Consider the following 25532-nt stretch of genomic DNA (forward strand, 5'->3'; position numbering starts at 1 on the left):
CACCCATAATCTGTTTCCTGAAATTCCAACAACAGCCTAGGAGGCGGGGCATAAAAGAATGATGGATTTCAGGTTACAGATGAACAGATGAGGCCAGAGACACCAAGAAGCCTGTTGGAGGGCAACAGAATTGAATTTAAAATGCAGCACCACCATATACTGCGTGACTTGAGAAAGCCTCTTAACCTTCCAACTTCAGCTCTTCCAGCTACATATGGAGAAGCTAGGGAGGTTCCCTCTTGCCCATGCTGGGAGTCCCCTCCAGAGGGAGAATGACCAAGGACCCTCACTTCCCGCTCCAGCTCCTGGATGCGATTGGTCAGCTGCTTCACCCTGGTTTTTGCACCCTCTGATTCTGCCATCAACAGCCGGTTCTTTTTTGATAGCTCCACAATTTTGGTGGCGACCATGTCTCCGGCTACACCAGCTGTCCCTAAAATGAAAGGAATGGTGAGGTCAATTAAAAACACAGGCATACACATCAAACTCATGCCCCACCACCAACAGCACCAGGGCCTTAAAAGCTAAAGCTGTTTGGCATGAATGCTCATGAAGGGGCACTAGTTTAGGAGGGTCATCATATACCTAGCAGCCCTGGGACCCAACTCCAATGAGTGGAAATGCAGCCACTCAGAGGTTCAGTATGTTCTAGGAAAATGATAAAAACAGAAAGCAGAGTTTTAATTCCGTGAGAGTTAGGTTTATCACTCCAATGCTTCATGACATCCTCAGTGATAGGATTACATCCATATCCCTGTAATTTTGCTGTGCCTTCTAATGAGCAGGATGTAGTCCCCTTAGGCCTTCTATGACTCTGGGCTCAACCATTTGGCTTGCTTTGGCCAATGGCATGTTAACAGAAAAGGTGCAGATAAGGTAGAGGTTTAAAAACCACTCGTGCAGTTAAACTCGCTGTGTTTGCTTCTGCCCTCTCCACAAGAAGAACATACCTGGCTGGCTGGTCTCAAGAATAGAAGAGAGACATGTTGAACAAAGTGGAACCAACCTAGCCAAGCCTGGCCTAGATCCGCCAATCCCCAACCAACCCCCAGATGTTTAAGCTCAATACATGCTTACTGCTGCTAAGATTATGTGGTTGCTTCTTACACAGAATTTGGTGGTAACACCTACCCAATAGAAAGGCATATATTCATTTAGCAAATATTTATTTTCCACCAAGTGCTGGGTCCTCTTGGTATTAGGGATTCAGTGGTGGATAACAAAGACTTATGGAGTTTACATTCAAGTAGGGAAGACAGATAATTTAAAACATCAAATAAATAAATATGTATTCTAATATGTAGGAGGAATAAGTGCTAGGAAATAAAATGGAGCTGGGCAAGGGGGTAAGAATGAGGGAGGTGATGCTATTTTAGATGGAGTGGCCAGGAAAGGCTCTCTGAGAAGGTGATGTGTGAACAGAGACCTGAGTGAATGAAGTGAGGGCTCAAACCAGGAAGAGTGCTCTCACCTAGGAAGAACATTCTAAGCAGAGGAAATGGCAAGTACAGAGGTCTGGAGGTGGAATGTGCTTAGAGTATCTGAGGACCATCAAGGACTCCAGAGTAGCTGGAAGGCAAATTGCAGTGGGCCAGGGAAGGAGGCTGTGGAAGGTGACTGGAGGATGTGAGTGGGGGAAGTTGCATGGTATGGGAGCTGTGTGGAAGGCAGGCAGCGGGAGCTAGTCCAGCATGGTCACTGACTAGGTGGGTAGCCCTGACAGTCCCTTGCCCTCTGGAGTGCAAATCCCCCATCTGTGTAATGGTAGATGTGGTCAGATGGTCTGCAAGTTTCCTGAACACTTCTGACACTGTAGCAGGGAGTAACTGGCAGTCCTATTTTTTAGTCCTACTTTTTAACATGACCATGATATGCCTCAGAACAAGATGAAGGGTGACAACTGGTGGAAAGCAAATAGGCACTTGATGGCTTTCAAATCACCTCAGCCCAGGCTTGCTCCTGCCAGCCTGGGCAAGGCAGTGAGTGGGGCAACTAGGAGTAGCTGCCCTTGGAATCTCATGTCTGCTGAAGAGGACAAGGACACACCAAGAGAAAAGGCTCAGAACAGACCTGGAGCCCTGGAGTATCTAGAGGGAGACAGGCCCCATTCAGCACCAAGATGGCACACTTTGCTCCCTGGCTCCTTTAATAGGTTGTGTGTCAGGAGGGTGTCGGGGGTGGTGATAACAAAGGATCACTGTGAAAATCATGAACTCTAGCAGTTAAAGAAATGCAATTTCAGCAGAGGTCTGGTTCTGGTTAAGATGGAATAAGCACACTCTACCCTGTCTCTTTCGCTGAATACAATCAAAAGGCCTGGATAGGATGTGTAAAGCAGCTACCTGAGGGTTCTGGAAGTAAATGGTAGCAAGCCTACTGGGGAAGGAAACCAGACCTAGAAGTACAAATGGTCCAGTGGTACGTTTCCTCCCAGGACTCAAATCAGCACAAATTCTGGAACTGGCCATCAGAAAGAGGTCCAAGACAAGGTCTTTCTAGTCCAAAGAGCAGGAAGTGGGGCTCGGACAGAATGGAAAAATCCTCTGGGTATTTTTTTTTCCTATTCTTTCCCAACCTTGTCTCCAGGCAAGCTCTACTGTTGAAGCTGCAACCCCTTGATAAATGGGGGCGGCAATGGATGGGCAAACACAGAAATACTAATTATCAGCTAAATAGAATAGTTCTCCCTTTGGGTTCTTTAAAATATGTATAATAGTTGAAAGCAAAAAGTATAACACTGACCGATGAGATTTTCAATATATATAGATATAATACATATAAAAACTGCAATAGAAAGGGAGAGGTAAAGGGACCTGGATGATGGTAAAGTTTCTACATTCCATCTGAAGTGGTAAAATATTATTTACATGTAGACTATGAAAAGGTAATATGTATTTTGTAATCACTAGATCACTTAAAAACTGTACAAAAAATACAGTAAACAAACAAAACCCAAAAGCAATCACTAAAAATCCAGCCAAAAGAAACCCATCTATCAACTCTCAGTAGCCTGTCACTTGCAGCACAGTTTAAAAACATAAATGGAGGTCCGGCACGGTGGCTCACGCCTGTAATCACAGGACTTTGGGAGGCTGAGGCGGTTGGATCACAAGGTCAGCAGTTCGAGACCAGCCTAGCCAACATGGTGAAATCCTGTCTCTACTAAAAATACAAAAATTAGCTGGGTGTGGTGGCGCACACCTGTAATCCCAGCTACTCAGGAGGCTGAGGCAGGAGAATCACTTGAACTCAGGAGGCAGAGGTTGTGGTGAGCCAAGATCATGCCACTGCACTCCAGTCTGGGCAACAGAGCAAGACTCCATCTCAAAAAAAAAAAAAAAAAAAATTAAAAACATAAATGGGCTTGTCAGATTTTTCTCTCCAAAATGTGAGAATGGAAATCAGAATGATGACTTCAGAGTGAAGACCGGATTTAAATGGTTTTCAGGGACACTTAGGGCTGGCAGTCAGATGAGGCCATGACCAAGTCTGTGTTTTGGCAAAGATTGCAAGAGACAGTTAACAATGAGAGGGGCTGGGGAAGAGGGAGTAACCCCAGATCTGCTTCCCAGGTCGGCTGGGTGGAGATGTGTCTCCTGCTCCTCCTGGAGCCCATCAGCTTCTCTACAGCCTTGCAAAAGTGCAAGCAGCACCTTCTACAGCTGAATCCATAGCCAGGCTGAGAGTGTAGGCTTCCTTAGCCAGGCTTTGTGTTTTTTGTTTCAGACAGAAAAGGTCAAAGAATGGAGGGAGGTGCATTAGGCTACCATGCGTCCTTAGGATACCAAATTCCCCTTTCTTTGTAATTCAGCATTGACTGATCAGAGCTTTGGTCCTATGAACGTACCTATCCTCAAATGCATTTACTCTCAAAGGCAAGGAGGGGTAGTCTGGTAGATGTTGAGTCAGCCCTGTTGCTCTCTGTGATTGGTGACATCTATAATACTTTCTGATTTATTAGCCATTTAATTGGCTAACCATTGAATTGCTCAATGGGTGTATACATAACAGAGGACAATCAAGTCCAAAGTCCCCACTACATCAGCAGGGCGAAAGTCAAACTCATAACCACAGAGATTATTGGCTCACAACCACAGATCAAAGGTCATTACCAGACCTGCAAAGCCAAAGTCCTCACCAGATTCATGGGGCCACCATGAGGTCTCCATCAACACAGCTAAGGTCTAGCCCAGACTTATAGGGCCAAGGCCCAGCCCAGACCTTGTTGGTGGTTGGGTCCCATGATATCCTCCCAGAACAGGTGACTTCCCTGTCTCATCTACCTTTCTGGAGCAGCAACAGCAGGTGCTGTAGAGTTCATACCTGGCTCTACTGGGGCCTTTTTTTTTTTTTTTTTTAAGACAGGATCTCACTCTGTTGCCCAGGGTTCAGTGCAGTGGGGGTGATCATAGCTCACTGCAGGCTGCTGGGGCTTTTTTATGTTCACAACATAACATGTGAGCCAGTATACCAAGGAGAAATGGATCCTGCCAGTCCTTGAACATGCTGCGAGCATGATGGCGAACCCTTGCCATGAGTCCCAACTAGATCACCAACACTGCCTATGATGCTTGCCTGCTGGCCCTGCTGGCCCATTTTTAAATCCCTCATTGCTCCCTGTGCTCCCATTTTCTGGTGGGCTGGCCTCCCTGGGGCTGCTCTTTTCCTCTACCCTCTCCCTCACTTCCAGGACTCCTCTGGACAAGCTTGAACAAAACTGACCCTTGGCATTCTCTTGGGCACTTGGCTCCCTAGAACCTGCTGTTTGCCCTGTCCGTAGTCCCTGGACTGCAGGACAAGGACTGTCACAACAATGGTAGAGCTACCTGTGAAGGCAAGTCTGTCCTCTTCTATTTTCTTTTTGAGGTGTTTGATTTCAAAGTCCCTTTCCTTCAGCAGCTTATACAATCGCCCATTCTCATCCACTGTTTCCCTGAGCTCATTTCGAAGGTGTTCAATCTCATCTTCAAGCACCCTACAAGGCAAAGGCAGAATTAATCCTCCTCCAAGGCAAAGGCCCTGGTGGGCAGGGGTCAGTCCTCCACTGCCTAGGTGGACAGACGGACACGCAGATGCAGACACACATGTGAAAGAAGAAAGGTTTCAATGTTGTTCATTAACTGGCTTCAATAGGGAGTTATAAAAAAAAAAAATCCACTCAGAATTCATATTTCTTTTAAGCATCCACGGAACATGCATAAAAATATATTACAGGGCTGGGTGTCATGGCTCACGCCTCTAATCCCAGCACTTTGGGAAGCTAAGGCAGGAGTTTATGACTAGCCTAGGCAACAAAGAAAGACCCTGTCTCTAAAAATAAGAGAAAAAAAAATTAGCCAGGCATGGTGGTGTACACCTGTAATCCCAGTGACTCCAGAAGCTGAGGTGGGAGGATTGCTTGAACCCAGGATCTTGAGGCTGCAGTGAGTTATCATCCTGCATTCCAGCCCAGGTGACAGTGCAAGACCCTATCTCTTAAAAAAAAGTATTATAGGCTATAAAGGGAATCTTAGCAAATTCTAAATAATAACATTACACAGACTCTTTTCTCTAATGGCAAGTGACTGTTTTAGAAATCAATAATAAAGCCGGGCGCGGTGGCTCAAGCCTGTAATCCCAGCACTTTGGGAGGCCGAGACGGGTGGATCATGAGGTCAGGAGATTGAGACCATCCTGGCTAACACGGTGAAACCCCGTCTCTACTAAAAAATACAAAAAACTAGCCGGGCGAGGTGGCGGGCGCCTGTAGTCCCAGCTACTCGGGAGGCTGAGGCAGGAGAATGGCGTAAACCCGGGAGGCGGAGCTTGCAGTGAGCTGAGATCCGGCCACTGCATTCCAGCCTGGGCGACAGAGCCAGACTCCGTCTCAAAAAAAAAAAAAAAAGAAAAAAGAAATCAATAATAAAAAATAGAAATAAAACAAGAAAACCCAAAACTCATCATATGTTTGGAACTAGAAAAACACCCTATACTCCTAAATTATTTGTGGGTTAAGAAGAAATCATAATATGTATTATAAAGCATTTAGAATGAATTGACCACAGAAGCTGTATGAAAACTTGTTAAATGCAGCTATAATTAAGGCTCTAAGCTTCCTTCTATCACTTTAGCTGCATTTTACAAGTTTTGCTATAGCTCCTGTGGTACACGCACACACACCCCTGAGAGATTTCAAACTTGCATTTACCTCTTCTCAAAGCTGTTTTTCGAGTTTGGCTCCCCTGTGTGGAGAAGGCTGAGGCCATCTGAGACCTCCAAGGGCTCCTCTGGGTCATCAGCTCTGCTTTTGAGGCTCAGTTCTTTTTCCCTCTTTTTCTCCATCTGCTTCTGTAACCGTTTGTGCTGCATCTCCTGCATTGCCTTGAACTGGAGCCGCAAAACGTTCTGTGAGGCTTCATCTGCTGCCATCCTGCCCTAAGCATCAGAAAAGAAGCCTGAGCTGAAGCAAACTCCACACCGAGCACTCAGCACACAGTCCGCCCTGTCTGTGGCCCCAACCCTGAAGTTTACTGCGTCGCGTTGCATGTATGTCCATGCAGAAGCTTGGAAGCCCAACTCAGATCACTAGCCCATCCTCAACTCAGATCACTAGAAAGCCAAGGTTGAGCTGAGCATCCTCCCCAATTCCTGAACATGCCAACAGATTGCACATGGCATCAGAATAGTCTCCATTACTCAGACTCAACACTTGACTCTTGCCTGTCCCTTAAATCAATAGCTCTCAGCTCTGGTTGAACATTAAAATCCCCTAGGAACTCATATATAACAATGCCTAGGACCATTTCCAGACCAACTAAATCCCAGTTTCTAGGAATGGGGCTTGGCCATCATTTCTTCTTTTTCTTTTTAAATTCAGGTATAATTCACATGCAATAAAGTACATAAATCCTGACCATACGGCTCAGTGAATCTTTCCATAGACATATACCTCTGTGGTGACCACCCAGATCAAGGTATAGGGCATTTCCAGTCCCTGAGCAGGCTACTTTGTGCCCCTTCCAGTGAATCATCCCCCAAGACAATCATTATTCTGACTGCTACCATTGAAGATTAATTTTTTTTGGTTTCAGCCGGGCACGGTGGCTCAAGCCTGTAATCCCAGCACTTTGGGAGGCTGAGACGGGCGGATCACAAGGTCAGGAGATCGAGACCATCCTGGCTAACACGGTGAAACCCCGTCTCTACTAAAAAATACAAAAAACTAGCCGGGCGAGGTGGCGGGCGCCTGTGGTCCCAGCTACTCCGGAGGCTGAGGCAGGAGAATGGCGTAAACCCGGGAGGCGGAGCTTGCAGTGAGCTGAGATCCGGCCACTGCACTCCAGCCTGGGCGACAGAGCCAGACTCAGTCTCAAAAAAAAAAAAAAAAAAAAAAAAAAAAAAAAAAATTTTGTTTGGTTTCTTTTTAGTCAGTCTATCAAAGGATAATTTATGTACAATAAAATATACCACGTTGGGTGCAGTGGCTCATGCCTGTAATCACAGCACTTTGGGAGGCCAAGGCTAGTGTACTGCATGAGACCAGGAGTTTGAGACCAGCCTGGGTAACATGGCGAAACCTCATCTCTACAAAAAATTGGCTGTGGTGGTGCATGCCTGTAGTCCCAGCTACTTAGGAGGCTGAGGTGGCAAGATTGCTTGAGCCCAGGAAGTGGAGGCTGCAGTGAACCATCATTGTGCCATTGCATTTCATTTCAAGTAACAGTGAGACCCTGTCCCAAAAAAACAAACAAACAAACAAACAAAAAAACCCACCAATTTTATGTGTACAAATGAGTTTTGACAAATATATTCACCTGTGTAAACCACTGCCACCATCATGAAAGAACATTTCATCACCCCAGAATCCTCCACGTGCCCTTTTGCAGTCAATTTCCCTGCCAATCCCAATCCCAATCCCAGGCAAACTATGGTCTGCTTTTGTTCACTCCAGTTTTGCTTTTTCTGGAATTTCATATAACTAGAATCATACAGTAGTTAGCCTTTTGTGTCTGGCTCCTTTTTTGCTCAGCACTACCTTTTTGAGATTCATCCATGTCATTGCATGCATTATAAGCTCATTCCTTTTTATTACTGAGTAATATTATGTTGTTTAAATAAGTAACAATTTGATTATACATTCACCTGTTATTGGACATCTGAGCTGTTTCCAGTTTTGGCTATTATGAATAAAGCCATTATGAACATTCATGTATAAGAAGGTATTTGTGTGAATGTATGTTTTTATTTCTCTTGGGTAAATACCTAAAAGTGAAAATTCTGGTTTATATGGTAAATTTATGTTTGACTTCACAAGAAACTGCTAAACTGTTTGCCAGAGTGGCTGTACCATTTTACATTCCTACTAGCAATGTACAGGAGTCCCAGTTGTTCCATCCTTGTCAGCATTTAGTCTGGTCAGTCTAAATTTTAGACTTTCTCGTTAGTATGTAAAATGGTATCTCAGCCGGGCGTGGTAGCTCATGCCTGTAATCCCACCACTTTGGAAGGCCAAGGTGGGTGGATAACCTGAGGTCAGGAATTCGAGACTAGCCTGACCAACATGATAAAATCCTATCTCTACTAAAAATACAAAATTAGCCAGGCATGGTGGCATGTGCCTATAATCCCCGCTACTCGGGAGGTTGAGGCAGGAGAATTGCTTGAACCCAGGATGCAGAGGTTGCAGTGAGCCGAGATCACGCCATTACACTCCAGCTTGGGCAACAAGAGCAAAACTCCATCTCAAAAAAAATAAATAAATAAGTAGGCTGGGCATGGTGGCTTATGCCTGTAATCGCAATACTTTGGGAGGCTGAGGTGAGTGGATCACCTGATGTCAGAAGTTCGAGACCAGCCTGGCCAAAATGAAGAAATCCCATCTCTACTAAAAATACAAAAATTAGCTAGGTGTGGTGACACAGGCCTGTAATTCCAGCTACTCAGCAGGCTAAGGCAGGAGAATCACTTGAACCTGGGAGGCAGAGGTTGCGGTGAGCCAAGATTGAGCCATTGCACTCCAGCCTGGGCGAGGTTGCAGTGAGCCAAGATTGCGCCATTGCACTCCAACCTGGGTGACAGAGCAAGACTCTGTCTCAAAATAAATAAATAAATAAATAAATAAAATATAAATAATGAATTAAAATAAAATAAAAATAAAATGGTATCTCAATGTGGTTTTAATTTGTATTTCTCTGCTGACTAGTTATGTTGAGCATCTTTTCATGAGCTTGCTGACCATGTGTATATCTTCTTTTGTGACGTGTCTATTCACATTTTTGACCATTTTAAAATGTATTAGACAACACAATTTACACTCACAATACAATCACTCACTGTTACTGAGTGATCAGTTTCTTATACATTCTTGATGTTTTGTCTGTTTGAACTTCACATAAATGAAATACTAGAGCACAGACACTGGAATTATTAAAAGCTCCCCTCACGACTTTAAAGTGTAGCCAGTGGTAAGCATCCCTGCCTTAAACCAACCTCAAGCCACATCATCTACCTATCATCCAATTGATCATAAATCTTGTTTATTTTCCATAAATGTCCTAAAATCTGCCCCCATGTCTCCATTCCCACTGATACCAGGCTCATAACCACCTTGGGGTATCTGCACTTGCTGTTACCTCTCCCAGGAATGCCTTTCCCCCAGACATCCACCTTACCTACTTCCTCTCAAATGTCACCTTATCACAGAGGTCTCCTCATATCCTATTGTAGAAGGCATCCCTGCCCTCACTCCCCATGCCTTTGCCCTGTTTCGTCTTCCACCATGGCACTGACAGTCACCTGACACATTATATTTTGATTTGCTTACTTGTTGACTGCCTCTCTCCCTCCCCACCAGCTTCACGATGGCAGGCACTGTGTGTTGTTCACTGCTGTATCCTCAGTGCCTATAGCAGGGCCTGGTATGTAGCCGGCATGGAATGAACACTTGGGGAACAAATGAATAACATTTGCTGAGGGACTAGTTTCTCTAAACCACAGTTCTGAGTCTGACAGACTCCTGTGCAAAAGCTTCAGCAGATGCCCCTTAGCCACAAAGCCAAGTCCAATGTCTTTAAGTGCTTTGGATGTGGCCTCTGTGTCCTTCTAGCCTGTTTCCCCTTTCATAATGCCAAGTTCTAGCTAGTTGTGTTGACTTGCTCCTCTGTTCCTCTACTGCCTTCTCCCTCCAAGGCTTAAATCTTGCTGATCCTCCTACACCCAGCACGAATACCATGGTCCTTTTCTGACCCTCCAGGAGGAATACTCTACCTGCCCAAACAGCCTCAACTGCTCTATCTGTATCTTCTCAATATACTTATCTCCATCTCTCACACAGGAGTGGTCCCAGAGCCTGTACCCAGTTATCTTAAACTTGCTTCAATACCAAATCCCCAGGATACAATCTAAAAATGCTGATAACTAGGCCCCACCCCTAGACAATCTGATTTAAATTAGTCTGGAGTGGAGACCAGGTGTGGGATGGGATAACTGCTGCCCAGGTGGTTTTAATGTGCTGTGGGCTGAGCCCAGGGTTTGGCAAAGGTCAAACAAAAGCAGGAGCTGGTGTTATGTTGAAATTCCTTACCAGGCAGCTCTGCCCAGTAAGAGAACTATAAAGAATTAACTCAGAAAACCTGTATTGTCCACACCCACACATTCCAAAAAACAGGTTTGGCCTTTGACCGGCTCCTAAGAGAGAATCTCTGAGCCCTTGGACCATCCTTCCCGATGAGAGTGTTTTTCTTCACCTGGGGGCCTTGGACCATTCCAGTCCATGTTAATTAACAAAGTGATTCATTGCCAGGTGTGGGGTAGGCTGGAGGGGGCTGGAAACTGAGTGACTAAGGTCAACTGTACCTATATAACCATCTCCTAATAAAAACCCTGGACACCAAGACTCAGGGGAGATTCCCTGGCTGGCAATACTCCATGTAAGTTGCCATGAATTGTTTCTGGTAGAAGTAAGTACTGTCAGCATGACTCTACTGGGAGAAGACAACCGGAAGCTTGCACCTGGTGTCTCCTGGACTCTGCCCTATGTGCCTCTTTGCTGATTTTGACCTATATTCTTTCACTGTAATAAACAATACATGCGAGTATAATGGCTGGCCCAAAGGCTATATCCTCTGTTAAAAGACAAACGTTAGGCAGGCATGATGGCTCACACCTGTAATTCCAGCACTTTGGAAGGCCAAGGTGGAAGCATAGCTTGAGCCCGGGAGGTTGAGACTACAATGAGCTGTGATCGCGCCACTGCACTCTAGCCTGGATGACAGTGAGACCCTGTCTCCAGCATAAAAAAAGAAAAACTTTAAACAAATCAAATTCAACAGAATTTAATTGAGCAAAGAATGATTCACAAGTCTAGCAGCCCCCAGAACCAGAATAGATTAGGAGTGACTCCTGGGCTGCCACCTAGTTGAATAAGATTTATGAACAGAAAAAGGAAAGTGATAAACAGAAAGCACAAGTGAGGTACAGAAACAACTGAACTGATTACAGCTGGCTGTTTGCCTTTTTTGAATACAATTTGAATAGCTGGCTGCCTGTGATTGGCTGAAACTCTGTGACTTGTACAAGAGTAGGTTACAGTCTGTTGAAATATCTAGTTAGGTTACAGTTTACTATGTACAGAGAAACCTTTAGGCTGAACTTAGAATATATAAGAAAGCAGCTTTAGGCTATAGTTAGTTTAACACATCCCACAGACATTTTTGTTTGGCTCTCACAGACATTCAAATAATTGCAATTTCAATATCAGATTTCCAGTGTCAACAAAAGCAGTCTAACTCTGTAAAATATTTGAAGAGAAGTACTCTTTTTTTTTTTTTTTTTTTTTTAGACTAAGTCTCGCTCTGTCACCCAGGCTAGAGTGCAGTGGCGCAATCTTGACTCACTGCAACCTCCGCCTCCTGGGCTCAAGCAATTCTCCTGCCTCAGCCTTCTGAGTTGCTGGGACTATAGGCATGCACCACCACACCCGGATAATTTTTGTATGTTTTTGTAGAGACATGGTTTCACCATGTTAGCCAGGCTGGTCTTGAACTCCTGACCTTAAGTGATCTGCCCGCCTCAGCCTCCCAAAATGCTGGGATCACAGGTGTAAGCCACCTCGCCCAGTCTGAAGAGATTTATTCTGAGTCAAATATGAGTGATCATGGCCTGTGACACAGCCCTCAGGAGATCCTGAGACCATGTGCCCAAGGTGGTCAGGGCACACCTTGGTTTTATACATTTCAAGCAGACCTGAGACATCAATCAAATACATTTAAGATATAGGCCGGGCGCGGTGGCTCAAGCCTGTAATCCCAGCACTTTGGGAGGCCTAGACGGGCGGATCACAAGGTCAGGAGATCGAGACCATCCTGGCTAACATGGTGAAACCCCGTCTCTACTAAAAATACAAAAAACTAGCCGGGCGAGGTGGCGGGCGCCTGTAGTCCCAGCTACTCCGGAGGCTGAGGCAGGAGAATGGCGTGAACCCGGGAGGCGGAGCTTGCAGTGAGCTGAGACCCGGCCACTGCACTCCAGCCTGGGCGACAGAGCGAGACTCCGTCTCAAAAAAAATAAAAATAAAAATAAAAAATAAGATATATATTGATTTGGTCCAGAAAAGCAGAACAACTCCAAGGTTGGGAGAGGGGAGCTTCCAGGTCATAGATAGATTTAAAATTTTTCTGATTGGCAATTGGTTCAAAGAGTTACTATAAATAGAAAGGAATGTCTGGGTTAGAATAAGATCATTTGATCATGCAAATGAAGCCTCCAGGTAGCAGGCTTCGGAGATAATAGATTGTAAATGTTTCTTATCAGACTTAAGGTCTGTGTTGATGTTAATTAAACGTTGGTCAACTTCTCCTGAATTCCAGAAGGGAGGAGGGCATAATGAGGCGTGTCCCACCCGCCGCTTCCCATCAAGGCCTGAACTGGTCTTTCAGGTTAACTTCAGTGTACTGGCTGAGAAGGAAATCCATTCAGATGGTTGGGGGACCTCTGAATTTTATGTTTGGTTTACACCAGCTTCTCTTATAAAAGTTTACAGATCTGGCAATGCTGGGCCCATAGTTCCACATGGACAGCAGCTGCTATGCAGAGTTCCTTTGGTGCACAATATGTTCTTTCCATTAAACCACCATCCCTGCCACTTCCAGATGCTGCAGCTGGCTCATCAGCTGCCCATTATCACTGCACATAAATGTTGTTCTTTCTCTTAAACCTGCTGAATTCACTTTTATTTCCCATCAGCCACAGCAGATGCTTTGGGTTTGTGGCTCCTGTTGAGGATTAAGCCTGGTGGCATCTCAGGCAGGCTTCAGGCACTCCCTCTACCTGGGAGGCCTTCCTCCCAGGCCTCCCCATCCCAGCCCTTTACTTTCCCACTAACTCCCAGTTAGCCTCTAGGATTCCCCTCAGGGTACCCTGTGGACTCCCAGAATCCCTAGGGCACCTCTTGATCACTAAACTTAACCTCAGTGTATTATAATTATCTATTATTTTATTTATATTACTTCCCTTTACAAAGAAACCTCTTAAGGGCAGGGGTCCTAATATCTTATTTGCTAATTCTCAGCATCTTGCCCAGAACAGGCCTTCAACTGATGTTTGTAGAATTATCACTGAATGAATGAATACAGTAACTTGTAAAGCTTTTCTCCTTTTCCACTCTCAATTTGCACTTGAATTCACTGAGGAACTGGTACTCATTGAATGTATACTGTGCCCCAGGCAAATTACTTAACCTCTTTGCTTTCGTTTCCCATTTGTAAAATGGGACTCTGATACTTACGAACTTCACAGGGAGGTTGTGAGATTAAGTGAAAGAATGCATGGAAATAATTATCATTATCACTGTATGAAAAGTGGTGTTCTTGGCCCAGTGAAGCCTCTGGGATAGACAGCAACGTCTGCACTGAGAGGACACCTATGGTCCAGACCGGCCCCCAGAGTGTTAGTATCTAATCTGTGCTATTCATGAGGCCAGTGGAGATTTGGAATTAATTGATCTGGGCTGTGGCCAGGGTGTCTATTTTTATTTTTATTTTTTTGAGATGGAGTTTTGCTCTTGTTGCCCAGGCTGGAGTGCAATGGCATGATCTCAGCTCACAGCAACCTCTGCCTCCTGGGTTCAAGCGATTCTCCTGCCTCAGCTTCCTGAGTAGCTGGGACTACAGGCGTGTACCACTATGCCCGGCTATTTTTGTATCTTTAAAGCTTCCCAGGTACGCCTAACATTAAGCTGGTTTGAGAATGAGAGGTATTAATTGCTCTGAGAGGCTGTCTGGGAAGAGAGAGGCTACAGGAGAGACAGGCATCTCAGTCAATTTGAAGTTGAACGCAGAAGAAATTGGCCTGGGTGGGAAAGGGATGGTGCCTGAGTAGGGGGCAGAGGGCTTTCCTGCCGGAAGAGCATGTGCAGAGAATGTGATGAGTGTGGGGAACTATGAAGGGTTCAGAATGGCCAGAGGGCAGGGCACATTTGGGGAGGCACCAGAAGGAGGGTCTGATCTGCCCAGCTAAGGAGCCTGGACTTTATCTTGAGGTGTTGGGGATGTTCAGAGGGTGTACACAGGATCACCTTTGCCTTCCGCAGAGCTGGAGGCAAAGGGCCTAGTTAGGAGGGGGTCTCTGGGAAGCCATGTGGGCCTAAATCAAAACTGCAGCAGTGGAGATGGAGAAGGGGGAACAGGAATTGCTGCCAAATGGAAGGGACTGAAGGCAGCTATGCGGAGAAGGAGAGGGGAGAAACCTAGGTGGTTTGGGTTTGAGTGATTGGGGGGATAGCAGGCCCTGACAGAGAAGCAGTTTTCCACGCTGCAGACAAGGTGGTGGACTTTGAGTGCTGGATGGGCAGCTGGCTGGCTGAGATGCTGAGTGGGTCTCGGGTTCAGAAGGGAAGTCTGAGCTGGAGCCTCAGGTAGTTGAAACCTAGAGTATGAACAAAGCAGCATGAGGAGAAGGTGCAGAGTGACGAGGTGGGAGAGAGGGAAGGAGAAGGAAGAGGAAGAAGAGGCAGCTGGAAGCAAGTAACAGCCTGACAGGTTTATCTTGCCTGCTGTCCAGAAAACCAATACATGGAAAACAGCCAGTTTTGCAGCAAAGAAAGAGTTCGACTGGCCAGTCAAGTGAAAGGAAGGAAGGTAATTCTCAAACCTTCCTCTCACTGCAGTGAGCCATGATTGCGCCACTGCACTCCAGCCTGGGCGAAAGAGCTAGATCCTGTCTCAAAAAAAAAAAAAAAACTTCCTCTCCAAGAATATTAGCAAATTGAATCCAACAATGTATTTGAAAAATTATACCACATGACCAAATAGGAGTTACTTTAGGTATGCAAGGCTGGTTTAACATTAGAAAATCAATTAACGTAAACCTATCACATCAGCAGGCTAAAGAAGAAAAGTCACACAATCATATTAATAGACACAGAAAAAGCATTTGACAAAATCCAGTGCTCATTCATGATAAAAACTCTAAGTAAACTAGGAATAGAAGGGAACTTCTTCAATTTGATTAAGAATATCAAAACTAGCCGGGCGAGGTGGCGGGCGCCTGTAGTCCCAGCTACTCGGGAGGCTGAGGCAGGAGAATGGCGTGAACCCGGGAGGCGGAGCTTGCAGTGAGCTGAGATCCGGCCACTGCACTCCAGCCTGGGCGACAGAGCGAGACTCCGTCTCAAAAAAAAAAAAAAAAAAAAAAAAAAAAAAGAATATCTACAAAAAACACACAGCTACCATCATACTTAGCGGTGAGAAACTACACGCTTTCCCCCTAAAACTGGGAACATGGCAAGACGTCCCTTCTCTCCACTCTCATTCGGCATCATACTAGAAGTTCTACCTAATGGAATAAGCCAAGAAAAGGAAACAAAAGATACATATTTTGGAAAGGAAGAAATAAAATTGCCTTGGTTGGCCGGGCGCGGTGGCTCAAGCCTGTAATCCCAGCACTTTGGGAGGCCGAGACGGGCGGATCACGAGGTCAGGAGATCGAGAGACGATCCCGGCTAACACGGTGAAACCCCGTCTCTACTAAAAAATACAAAAAAATAGCCGGGCGAGGTGGCGGGCGCCTGTAGTCCCAGCTACTCGGGAGGCTGAGGCAGGAGAATGGCGTAAACCCGGGAGGCGGAGCTTGCAGTGAGCTGAGATCCGGCCACTGCACTCCAGCCTGGGTGACAGAGCAAGACTCCGTCTCAAAAAAAAAAAAAAAAAAAAATTGCCTTGGTTGCAGATGACTGATTGTCTATGCAGAAAATCTCAAAGAATCTATTTAAAAAAAAAACAAAAAAAACTCCTGGAACTTATAAGTGATTGCAGCAAGGTTGCAAGAAGTAAGGTTAATATACAGAAGTCAAATGGTTTCCCACATACTAGCAATAAGCAATGGAAAACTCAAGTTAAAAATGCAATGCCATATATATTAACATAAACATTGAAATACTTAGGAATAAATCTTACAAAATATGTGTAAGATCTATACTAGGAGAAACATAAAACTCTGAGAAAATGAAGAGGCCGGGAGCGGTGGTTCATGCCTGTAATCCCAGCACTTTGGGAGGCTGAGGCAGGCGGATCACCTGAGGTCAGGAGTTTAAGACCAGCCTGGCCAACACGGTGAAACCCTGTCTCTACTAAAAATACAAACATTAGCTAGGCGTGGTGGCGCACATCTCTAATCCCAGCTACTCGGGAGGCCGAGGCAGGAGAATCCCTTGAACCTGGGAGGTGGAGGTTGCAGTAAGCTGAGATCACTCCATCCACTGCACTCCAGCCTGGGCTACAAAGCAAGACTCAAAAAATAAAAAAAAATAAAAAACAATAAAATGAAAGAAAAGAGAAGCCATAGAGACTGGAAGAAAACCTGCCAGACACATATTTGACAAACGACTATATCCAAAATATACAAAGAATTCTGATAACTTAATAATAAGAAAATACTCCAGTTAAAAAGTGGGCAAGGTCAGGGTGTGGCTCATGCCTGTAATCCCAGAACTTTGGGAGGCCGAGGTGGGTGGATCACCTGAGGTCGGCAGTTCGAGACCAGTCTGGCCAACATGGTGAAACCCTGTGTCTACTAAAAATATAAAAATTAGCTGGGCGTGGTGACAGGAGCCTGTAATCCCAGCTACTCAGGAGGCTGAAGCAGGAGAATTGCTTGACCTGGGAGGTGGAGGTTGCAGTGAGCCGAGATCATGCCATTGCACTCCAGTCTGGGGGATAAGAGTGAAACTCCATCTCAAAAAAAAAAAATAATAATAATAATAATTTAAAAAGCGGGCAAAAGATCTGAACAAACTCCTCAACAAAAAAGAAACGCGGATGGCAAATAGACATGAAAAGATGTTCAGCATCATATATAATTAGGAAATTGCAAATTAAAACAAAAATGAGATACCATTACACACCTATTAGAATGGCTAGAATCCAAAACATTGACAACATCAAATGATGGCAAGAATGTGAAGCGGCAAGAATGTGAAGCAACAAGAATTTCCATTTATTGCTGGTGGGGATGCAAAATGGAAAAGCCACTTTGCAAGACAATTGGGTAGTCTTTTTCAAAGCTAAACATAGTTTTGCCCCGTGATCCAGTAATCATATTTATCCAAATGAGTTGAACAATATAGCCACACAAAAACCTGCACATGAAATGTTCATAGCTTTATTCATAATTACCAAACATCAGAAAAAAACAAGATGTACTTCAACAGGTGAACAGATAACCTGGTACACTCATATCAGGGAATATTATTGAGTGATGAAAAGAAATGAGCTATCAAGCCACAAAAAGACATGAAAGAAACCTAAATGTATATTGCTAAGTGAAGAAGCCAGTCTGAAAAGGCTACGTACTATATAATTTCAAACTGTATAATATTCTGGAAAAGGCAAAATTACAGAGAAGTAAAAGATATCAGTGGTTGTAAATCCCTTCTAAATGAAAAATATCAGTGGTTTCCAGGGGTTGGTGGGAAGGAGGAATGAACAGTAAAGCCTAGGAGGTTTTTAGGGAGGTGAAACTGTTCTGTATACTTTAATGGTGGATACATAGCATTAAACATTTAGCAAAACTTGTAGACCTGTACAACCTAAAGCAATGAATGCTGGCCAGGTGTGGTGACTCACAGCTGTAATCTCAACACTCTAGGACTAGCCAAGATGGGAGGACCACTTGAGGCCAGGAGTTTGAGACCAACTTGGGCAACATAGCAAGACCATATCTCTACAAAAAATAAAAAAATTAGCCGGGCATGGTGGCATGTGCCTGTGTTCCCAGCTACTCAGGAGGCTAAGGTGGGAGGACTGCTTGAGCCCAGAGATTCCAGGCTACAGTGAGCCATGATCAGGCCACTGCACTCCAGCCTGGGTGACAAAGTGAGACTGTCTCAAAACAACAATAACAACAACACAACAACAACAACAAATGAACTCTAACGTAAACTATGGACTTAGTTAGTAATAACATACCAATATAGTTGTATCAACGATAACAAATGTACCACACCAATGCAATGTGGAAGATGTTAACAACAGAGGAAACGGGAATATGGAATGTATAAAGGAAAAGTTTTTTGTTCAATGCTTCCGGAAATCTGCTTTAAGTCTATTAATTTTCTTTTAAAAGTAAAGGCTAAGCCGGGCGCAGTGGCTCATGCCTGTAATCCCAGGACTTTGGGAGGCTGAGGTGGGCGGATCACCTGAGGTCAGGAGTTCGAGACCAGCCTGGCCAACATGGTGAAAACCCGTCTCTAGGAAAAGTACCAAAATTAGCCAGGCATGGTGGCGGGTGCCTGTAATCCCAGCTCCTCAAGAACTCGAGGCAGAAGAATCGCTTGAACCCGGGAGGCAGAGTTTGCAGTGGGCCGAGATCGCGCCACTGCACTCCAGCCTGCGCAATAGAGCGAGACTCCGTCTAAAAAGAAAAACCAGTAATAATAATCAAAAATAATAAAATAAAGGCTAGAGCTGTATGGAAAGAACTCTTGGCTCAAGTAGGATTTAGAGCCAGGGAGTGGGAAGAGTGGCACCCACTCGGGAGTCCTATGAGGCAGCAAGATCCCACAGGCTGTTGAGTGCATAGGTGACAGGGACCAGTGAGAAAGGACTGAGACCCCTTGCCCCATTGGCCTGCCACTTTCTTTCATTGTTTTTCTCTTCCTCTCTCCTTCTCTTTCTTCTTTTCTTTTTTTTTTTTTCTTTCTTTCTTTCTTTTTTTTTTTTTTTTGAGACGGACTCTCGCTCTGTCCCCCAGGCTGGAGTGCAGTGGCGCGATCTCGGCTCACTGCAAGCTCCACCTCCCGGGTTCACTTTCTTCTTTTCTTTTACTGTGTTCTTTTCGAGTATTCTCAACAACAGCCTGAAGGCCTGGAGGTGTAGGGGAGCCGCCCACAGATGCCTAGTTTGGCGCCCTATACGCTGCTAGCATCTACGTAGGGATGGGTTTGGGATGGGAGCGGGGTGATGCTCTGGTTCTCCGGGCTGGAGTCCGCGCGTGGAGGGGAACTCCCTCTTGCGAGTCCCCTAGCAGTCCTGTGGGGGCTGGGCCTGGAAGGGGAACTGGGAGAGGGAAGTGCACGCCGCCGGGTCCCATCTCAGTGCGGTGCGAGAGGGCACTCCGGCAGAGGCCCAACAGACAGCGCTTGTCAGGCGGACCTGAGTTCGAGTTCTGACTGTGCCATCTACGCTATGACTTTGGGGCAGGCGACCCACCCTCCGCGCCTCACTAACCCATGTACTGCATGGAAAATAAGCGTCTTCCTGGGGAAGAAGAGGGCTGTGTGTGAAGATTCAAAAGACCAAGAGGGAGTCCTCGCGGGCGCCCGGCGCCCGGCCAGTGGCAGCACGCTGGGGCTAGGGTTGCGCTCAGTATCGGGTCCGCGCCCCCGGCGGCTGCGGGCTCCCTCCTGGCTCCGGCCCGGCCCTTCCGCCCTCCCCGGCACTTACAGCGGTCTCTCTCCACTTCTCTCTTCTCGGACTGCAGCGGCTAGGTCACCTCCTCTGGACGCCGGCACGCGCTGCCCGGGCAACTGTCACCAGGGAAACCAGCGACGTCACTCGCGCGTTTTCAACGCGTCTCTACGGGGGCCGAGGGGGCGCCAAGAGTTCTGAAAGTGACAGAGGCGCTGAGGGCGCGCTGGGCTGGATTCAAAGGGGCACCGTCTCGAGTGCGTTGGAGATTTTAAATCTTCTGGAGTATATTTTTTAGAAAGTTTTGTGGACCAAACGTTCTGTACAGAGATGCCCATTCCTCTCTCCTGCTGGGGAGTTAAACAGCGAACGATCTCACCATGAAATTTAAAGTAGCCGTTCAGATATATTTGAAAAATGTGAAACAGTGTGGGGAAAGGCCATGTTACGATGGTGAGTGAAGGAAGCAGGACGCAATATAGCAATGCTAAATAAATAAAGTTGCGTTTATTTCAAACCTGGCACTAAAACAATACCGAAATAGAAGTATTAAAAGTGGTTATATTTGGCCGGTAGAATAGCAGTGCTGTGTTTATTTTTACACTTTAAAGGATTTTTAAAATAATGAACAGCGTTTATTTTCACAGAGGAAAACACTTGCATTTTTTTTTTTTAACTGCACCTTCCAATTTAAGACATTACTATATTTCAGGGCAATATGGGGGTGGGAGGCAAATTTCTAGGAAAGATGGTTCAAGGGAGTCTGTCTGTCTGTCTGTCTATCTATCTATCTATCTATCTATCTATCTATCTATCTATCTAATCTATCTACAGAGTCTCGCTGTGTCGCCCAGGCTGGAGTGCAGTGGCGTGATCTCGGCTTATTGCAACCTCCACCACCCAGGTTCAAGCGATTATCCTGCCTCAATCTTGCGAGTAGCTGGGATTACAGGCACCCGCCACCACACCCGGCTAATTTTTTTATTTTTAGTACAGACGGGGTTTCACCATGTTGACCAGGCTGGTCTTGAACTCCTGACCTCAGGTGATCCGCCCGCCTTGGCCTCCCAAAGTGCTGGGATTACAGGCGTGAGCCACCGCGCCTGGTCAAATATTTATCCAGGCCTTCATAATTTGAAAATCTTGGTAGTTGTTTTTCTATTTTTTTTCCTCATAAGGTGAATGAATACCCATCCCATAGACATGCATACATAAGATATGGCACTAGACTGCCATCAGCACTGCAAGTGTAAACCCGAAGTTTTCTGATACAGGAAAAACGGATCTTTTCCATTCGTCTCCAGTTTCTGCCTAGTGACCTGAGGGTGGGAGACCTATAAATATACAGGTGGCAGCAAAGAGACAAGATAAAGAGTAGGATTCAAGTAGATGTGAGCCCCAAAGGATTAGGGTCTTTTTATATGGTGTGTGTAGTGGGGAGTATCATTCGTTTGCCTCATGACCACGATAGGACTATGTGGCATAGGAAAAGGAATAGCCAGGTCTACTTAGAGGGCTTCTGGAAAGCATGGTTCCTAGCAGAAAGCCAGGTTTTCATTAAAGTAAGACCATGCTGTGAGAAAATTAGGGATGCAGGAGAATTTCAGAACAGACGTTCTAGAATGTATGTATTAAAAAGTTTGGGAAAGGGGGTAACATTTGCTCCAGCAATCCAAGGATTATTTTTGACAAGGATATCATTTTTGCAGTAACCCATTTTTTCAAACCCAGGGATGATTTTCCTCTAGATTTGTTACTTTTCCACTGTCACCAGTAAGGCTCTCATGCCATCTTTTTTCTGCCCAAAATTCTCTTGAGAATTTTCTTTAGTTTATAAGCTTGACATTTTATCATCCAAGAAGCTGGAGAATCCAATCTGGGTCACCAGTATTTCCTCATGTAGAGTATACAGATGTTCATTAATTCCAGCCCACTTTGTTTCTCTAACCAGAAGTATCTGTAGGACACTGCTCTTGTATTTTGTTTGCTTTTTAATTTGAAATTGTATTGAGATTGTTATAGAATCACATGCAGTTGTAAGAAATAATAGAGACCCCTGTATACTTTTCCAGTTTCCCACAATGATAATATTTGCAGAACTTTAGTATAATATTACAACCAGGATATTGATATCGATACAACCTACTCCTCTTAGATTTCTCCAATTTAACTGTACTTTTCTTTTGATTTATCATGTGTCAGTTTGTGTATCCACAGCCATCAAGATACCAAATACTGGCCGGGCACAGTGGCTCATGCACGCCTATAATCCCAGCACTTTGGGATGCTGAGGTGGGCAGATTGAGGCCAGGAGTTCAAGACCAGCCTGGACAACATGGCAAAATCCTATCTCTACTAAAAATAACAAAAATTAGCCAGGGATGGTGGTGCTTGCCTGTAATCCCAGCTACTTGGGAGGCTGAGGCATGAGAATCGCTTGAACTCAGGAAGTAGAGGTTGCAGCGAGCTGAGATCGTGCCATTACACTCCAGCCTGGGTGACAGAGTGAGACTCTGTCTCAAAAGAAAAAAAAAAAAAAAAGATACCAAATACTTACTATCACAAGGAACTCTGTTGTGCTTTTATAACTATATACACTTCCCTCCTTCCTCCTGTCCTAGTCCCTAACCCTTTATAACCACCAGTCTGTCCTCTATTTCTAAAATTTTGTCATATAAAAAATGTTATATAAATGAAATAACGCAGCATGTAGACTTTTTAGGATGGATTTTTTTTTTTTTTTTTTTTACTCAGAACAGTTCCTTGGAGATTAATCCAAGTTGTTGTGTGTATCAATAATCCATTCCTTTTTATTGCTGAGTAGTTCTAGTATGAATGTACCAGTTTAACCATTTACTCACTAAAAGACATCTGGCTTGTTTCCAGTTAGGAGCAATTATGATTCAGCTGCTATAAACATTCATATATAAGTTTTTATGTGAACATAACTTTTCATTCCTATGGAATAAATGCCCAAGAGTGCAAATGCTGTGTAGTAAGGTAACTGCATATCTAGTTTTAGAAGAAATTGCCAAAGCTGTTTTCTAGAGTGACTGTTCCACTTTACATTCTTACCAGAAATGTTTAAGTGATCCAATTTCTCCACATCCTTGCCAGCATTTGATGTTGTCACTATTTTTATTTTAGTCGTTTTAATAGGTGTGTAGTGATATCTCATTGTGGTTCTAATGTACATGACAGATAATGATATTGAACCTCTTTTTCATGTGCTTATTTGTCATCTGTATATTTTCTTTGGTGAAGTGTGTGTTCATCTCTTTTGCCCAATTTCTAACTGTCGAGTTTTGAGAATTCTTTATATATTCTATATACTAGTCCATTGTTTGATATGTGGTTTGCAAATACTTTCTCCGAATCTGTAGTTCATCTTTTAATCCTCTTCACTTGGGCTTTCACAGAACAAAAGGCTTTGATTTTGACAAGGTCCAATTTATTTATCAATTCCTTCTTTTGTGGATTGTGCTTTTGATGTCAAGTCTAAAACTCTTTGCCTAGCCCTGGGTCCCAAAGATTTCCCCCCATTTTTATAAGTGTTAAGAGTTTTATGGCCATGATTTATTTTGTTGTAATTTTTATATAAAGGTATGAAATTTAGGTCAAGTTTCTTTTTTGCTTTTTTTGCCTATGATGTCCAGTTGGTCCAGCACCATTTGTTGGAAGGCTGTGCTTCCTCCATTGAATTGCTTTTGCACCTTTGTCAAAAATCAGATTAGCTATTTCAACAAAACCCAATTCAAAAATGGGTAAAGAACTTCAATAGACATTAATCCAAAGATATACAAATGGCAAATAAGCACATGAAAACATGCCCAACATCACTAACCATTAGAGAAATGCAAACCAAAACCACGAGATACCATTTCACACCCATTAGGATGGATATTATCCAAAAGATGGAAAACAACAAGTGTTTGCCAGGATGTGAAGAATTTGGAACCCTTATGCATGGCCGGTGGGAATGTAAAATGGTATATCCACTGTAGAAAACAGTTTGGCGGTTCCTCAAAAAGTTAAACATTGAATTACCATATGATTTACAATTCCACTTCTAAGTATATGCCCAAAAGATTTGAAAGAAGGGATTTGGCCAGACACAGTAGCTCATTCCTGTAATCCCAACCCTTTGGGAGGCTGAGGTACAGGACTGCTTGAGGCCAGGAACTCGAGATCAGCCTGGTCAACATAGCGAGACCTCGTCTCTACAAAAAAAAAATAATAATAAAAAATAAAGAAGGGACTCAAACAGATAATTGTACGCCAATGTTCATAGCAGCATTATTCACGATAGCCAGAAGGTAGAAACAACCCAAGCAACCTTCAACAGATGAATGGATAAACAAAATGTGGTATATATACTCCATGGAATATTCAGCCTTAGAAAAGAATGAAATTCTGAATTCTGGATGAACCTTGAAAACATTATGCTACGTGAAATAAGCCAGACACGAAATGGCAAATATTGTATGATTCCACGTATATTAGGTACCTAGAATGAACAAATTCATAGAGACAGAAAGTAGGATAGAGGATGCTAGGGAGTGGAAGAAGCGGGGAAGTAGAGAGGTTTTGGGATTTTTGTTTGTTTTTGAGACAGGGTCTCACTCTGTCACCAAGGCTGGAATGCAGTGGCACAATGACAGCTCACTACAGCCTCGACCACCTGGGCTCAGCTGATTTTCCCACCTCAGCATCCCAAGTAGTTGAGACCACAGGCTCGCACCACCACACCAAGTTAATTTTTGTATTTTTTGTAGAGATGGTGTTTCGCCATGTTGCCCAGGTTGGTCTCAAACTCCTGGCTCAAGTGAATTGTGTAGACCTCCCAAAGTGCTAGGATTACAAGTGGGAGCCACCGCATCCAACCAAAAGTTATTCTTACAGAGCATGGAGTTTCTGTTTGGGCTGATGAAAAGATTTTAGAGGTGGATGGTGGTGATGGTTACATAGCATTTTGAGTATACTTAGTTCCACTGTATTGTACATTTAAAAAGGGTTAAAATGGTAATTTTTATATGTATATTTGCCACAATAAAGGTTTTAAAAATCAGCTGCGCATACTTGTGTGGGTCTAACGGCTTTTTTTCCTAATCCCTAAATTAGATTCTCCCCACAGTTCCACGTAGTTCCAACTTTAAAGTGGGACCTTTACCCATGCTTATTTATCTCAGTGATAATAGTCACCAAATATATTTCCCCTCCCTGAAATTCTCTCTCCCACAAATAAGTAAACATAACATAAACAGTGGTACTCTTACCATGAGAAACAAAAATGAATTGAACAAAGTCAGAAGTGGGAATACCTGAGTTTTGACTCTGACATTAGTCAAGTCACAAACCTCAACTTTCTACTTAAAATAGTAATAGTACCTTTATTATCATGATAATCAAATAGGTCATGAAAGTGCTTTGTAAAATGTGAAATTCTCTTCAGTTATCTTTATTATTTTAGTAGTCATATATATTACTACAGATTTAGCTGTTTTGCCTGATAATGGAAGTAAGTTTTGCTGTAGCTTAAAACCAAGGCCTCATTTGGCTCTCTCCACTTCACAGCTCTCATTCCAGACCTCAGCTTTGCAGGCCCCAAATCCAATTTGGTCATTATACCATGAGTATCTCTTGGGGCTACAC

At 44.2% G+C, this 25532-nt stretch overlaps 1 protein-coding gene across 5 annotated transcripts in view; it reads right to left on the reverse strand.

Moving 5' to 3' along the window:
- The window catches only part of CCDC13 (coiled-coil domain containing 13), a 69101-nt gene extending 49100 nt beyond the window's left edge, over positions 1-20001 (reverse strand). For all 5 annotated transcript variants that reach the window (XM_015131236.3, XM_077992244.1, XM_015131234.3 and 2 more), the window contains exons 1-4: positions 19917-20001; positions 6188-6414; positions 4827-4975; positions 291-433 (exon numbers count right to left, since the gene is read on the reverse strand). In XM_015131236.3, the coding sequence (XP_014986722.3) occupies positions 291-433; positions 4827-4975; positions 6188-6408 (513 nt within the window). In that variant the 5' untranslated portion in view covers positions 6409-6414; positions 19917-20001. The remainder of the gene's footprint in view (positions 1-290; positions 434-4826; positions 4976-6187; positions 6415-19916) is intronic.
- Between the last annotated feature and the right edge of the window lie 5531 nt (positions 20002-25532).

This window comes from Macaca mulatta, chromosome 2, assembly GCF_049350105.2.
Source record: "Macaca mulatta isolate MMU2019108-1 chromosome 2, T2T-MMU8v2.0, whole genome shotgun sequence".
Lineage (NCBI taxonomy): Eukaryota > Metazoa > Chordata > Mammalia > Primates > Cercopithecidae > Macaca > Macaca mulatta.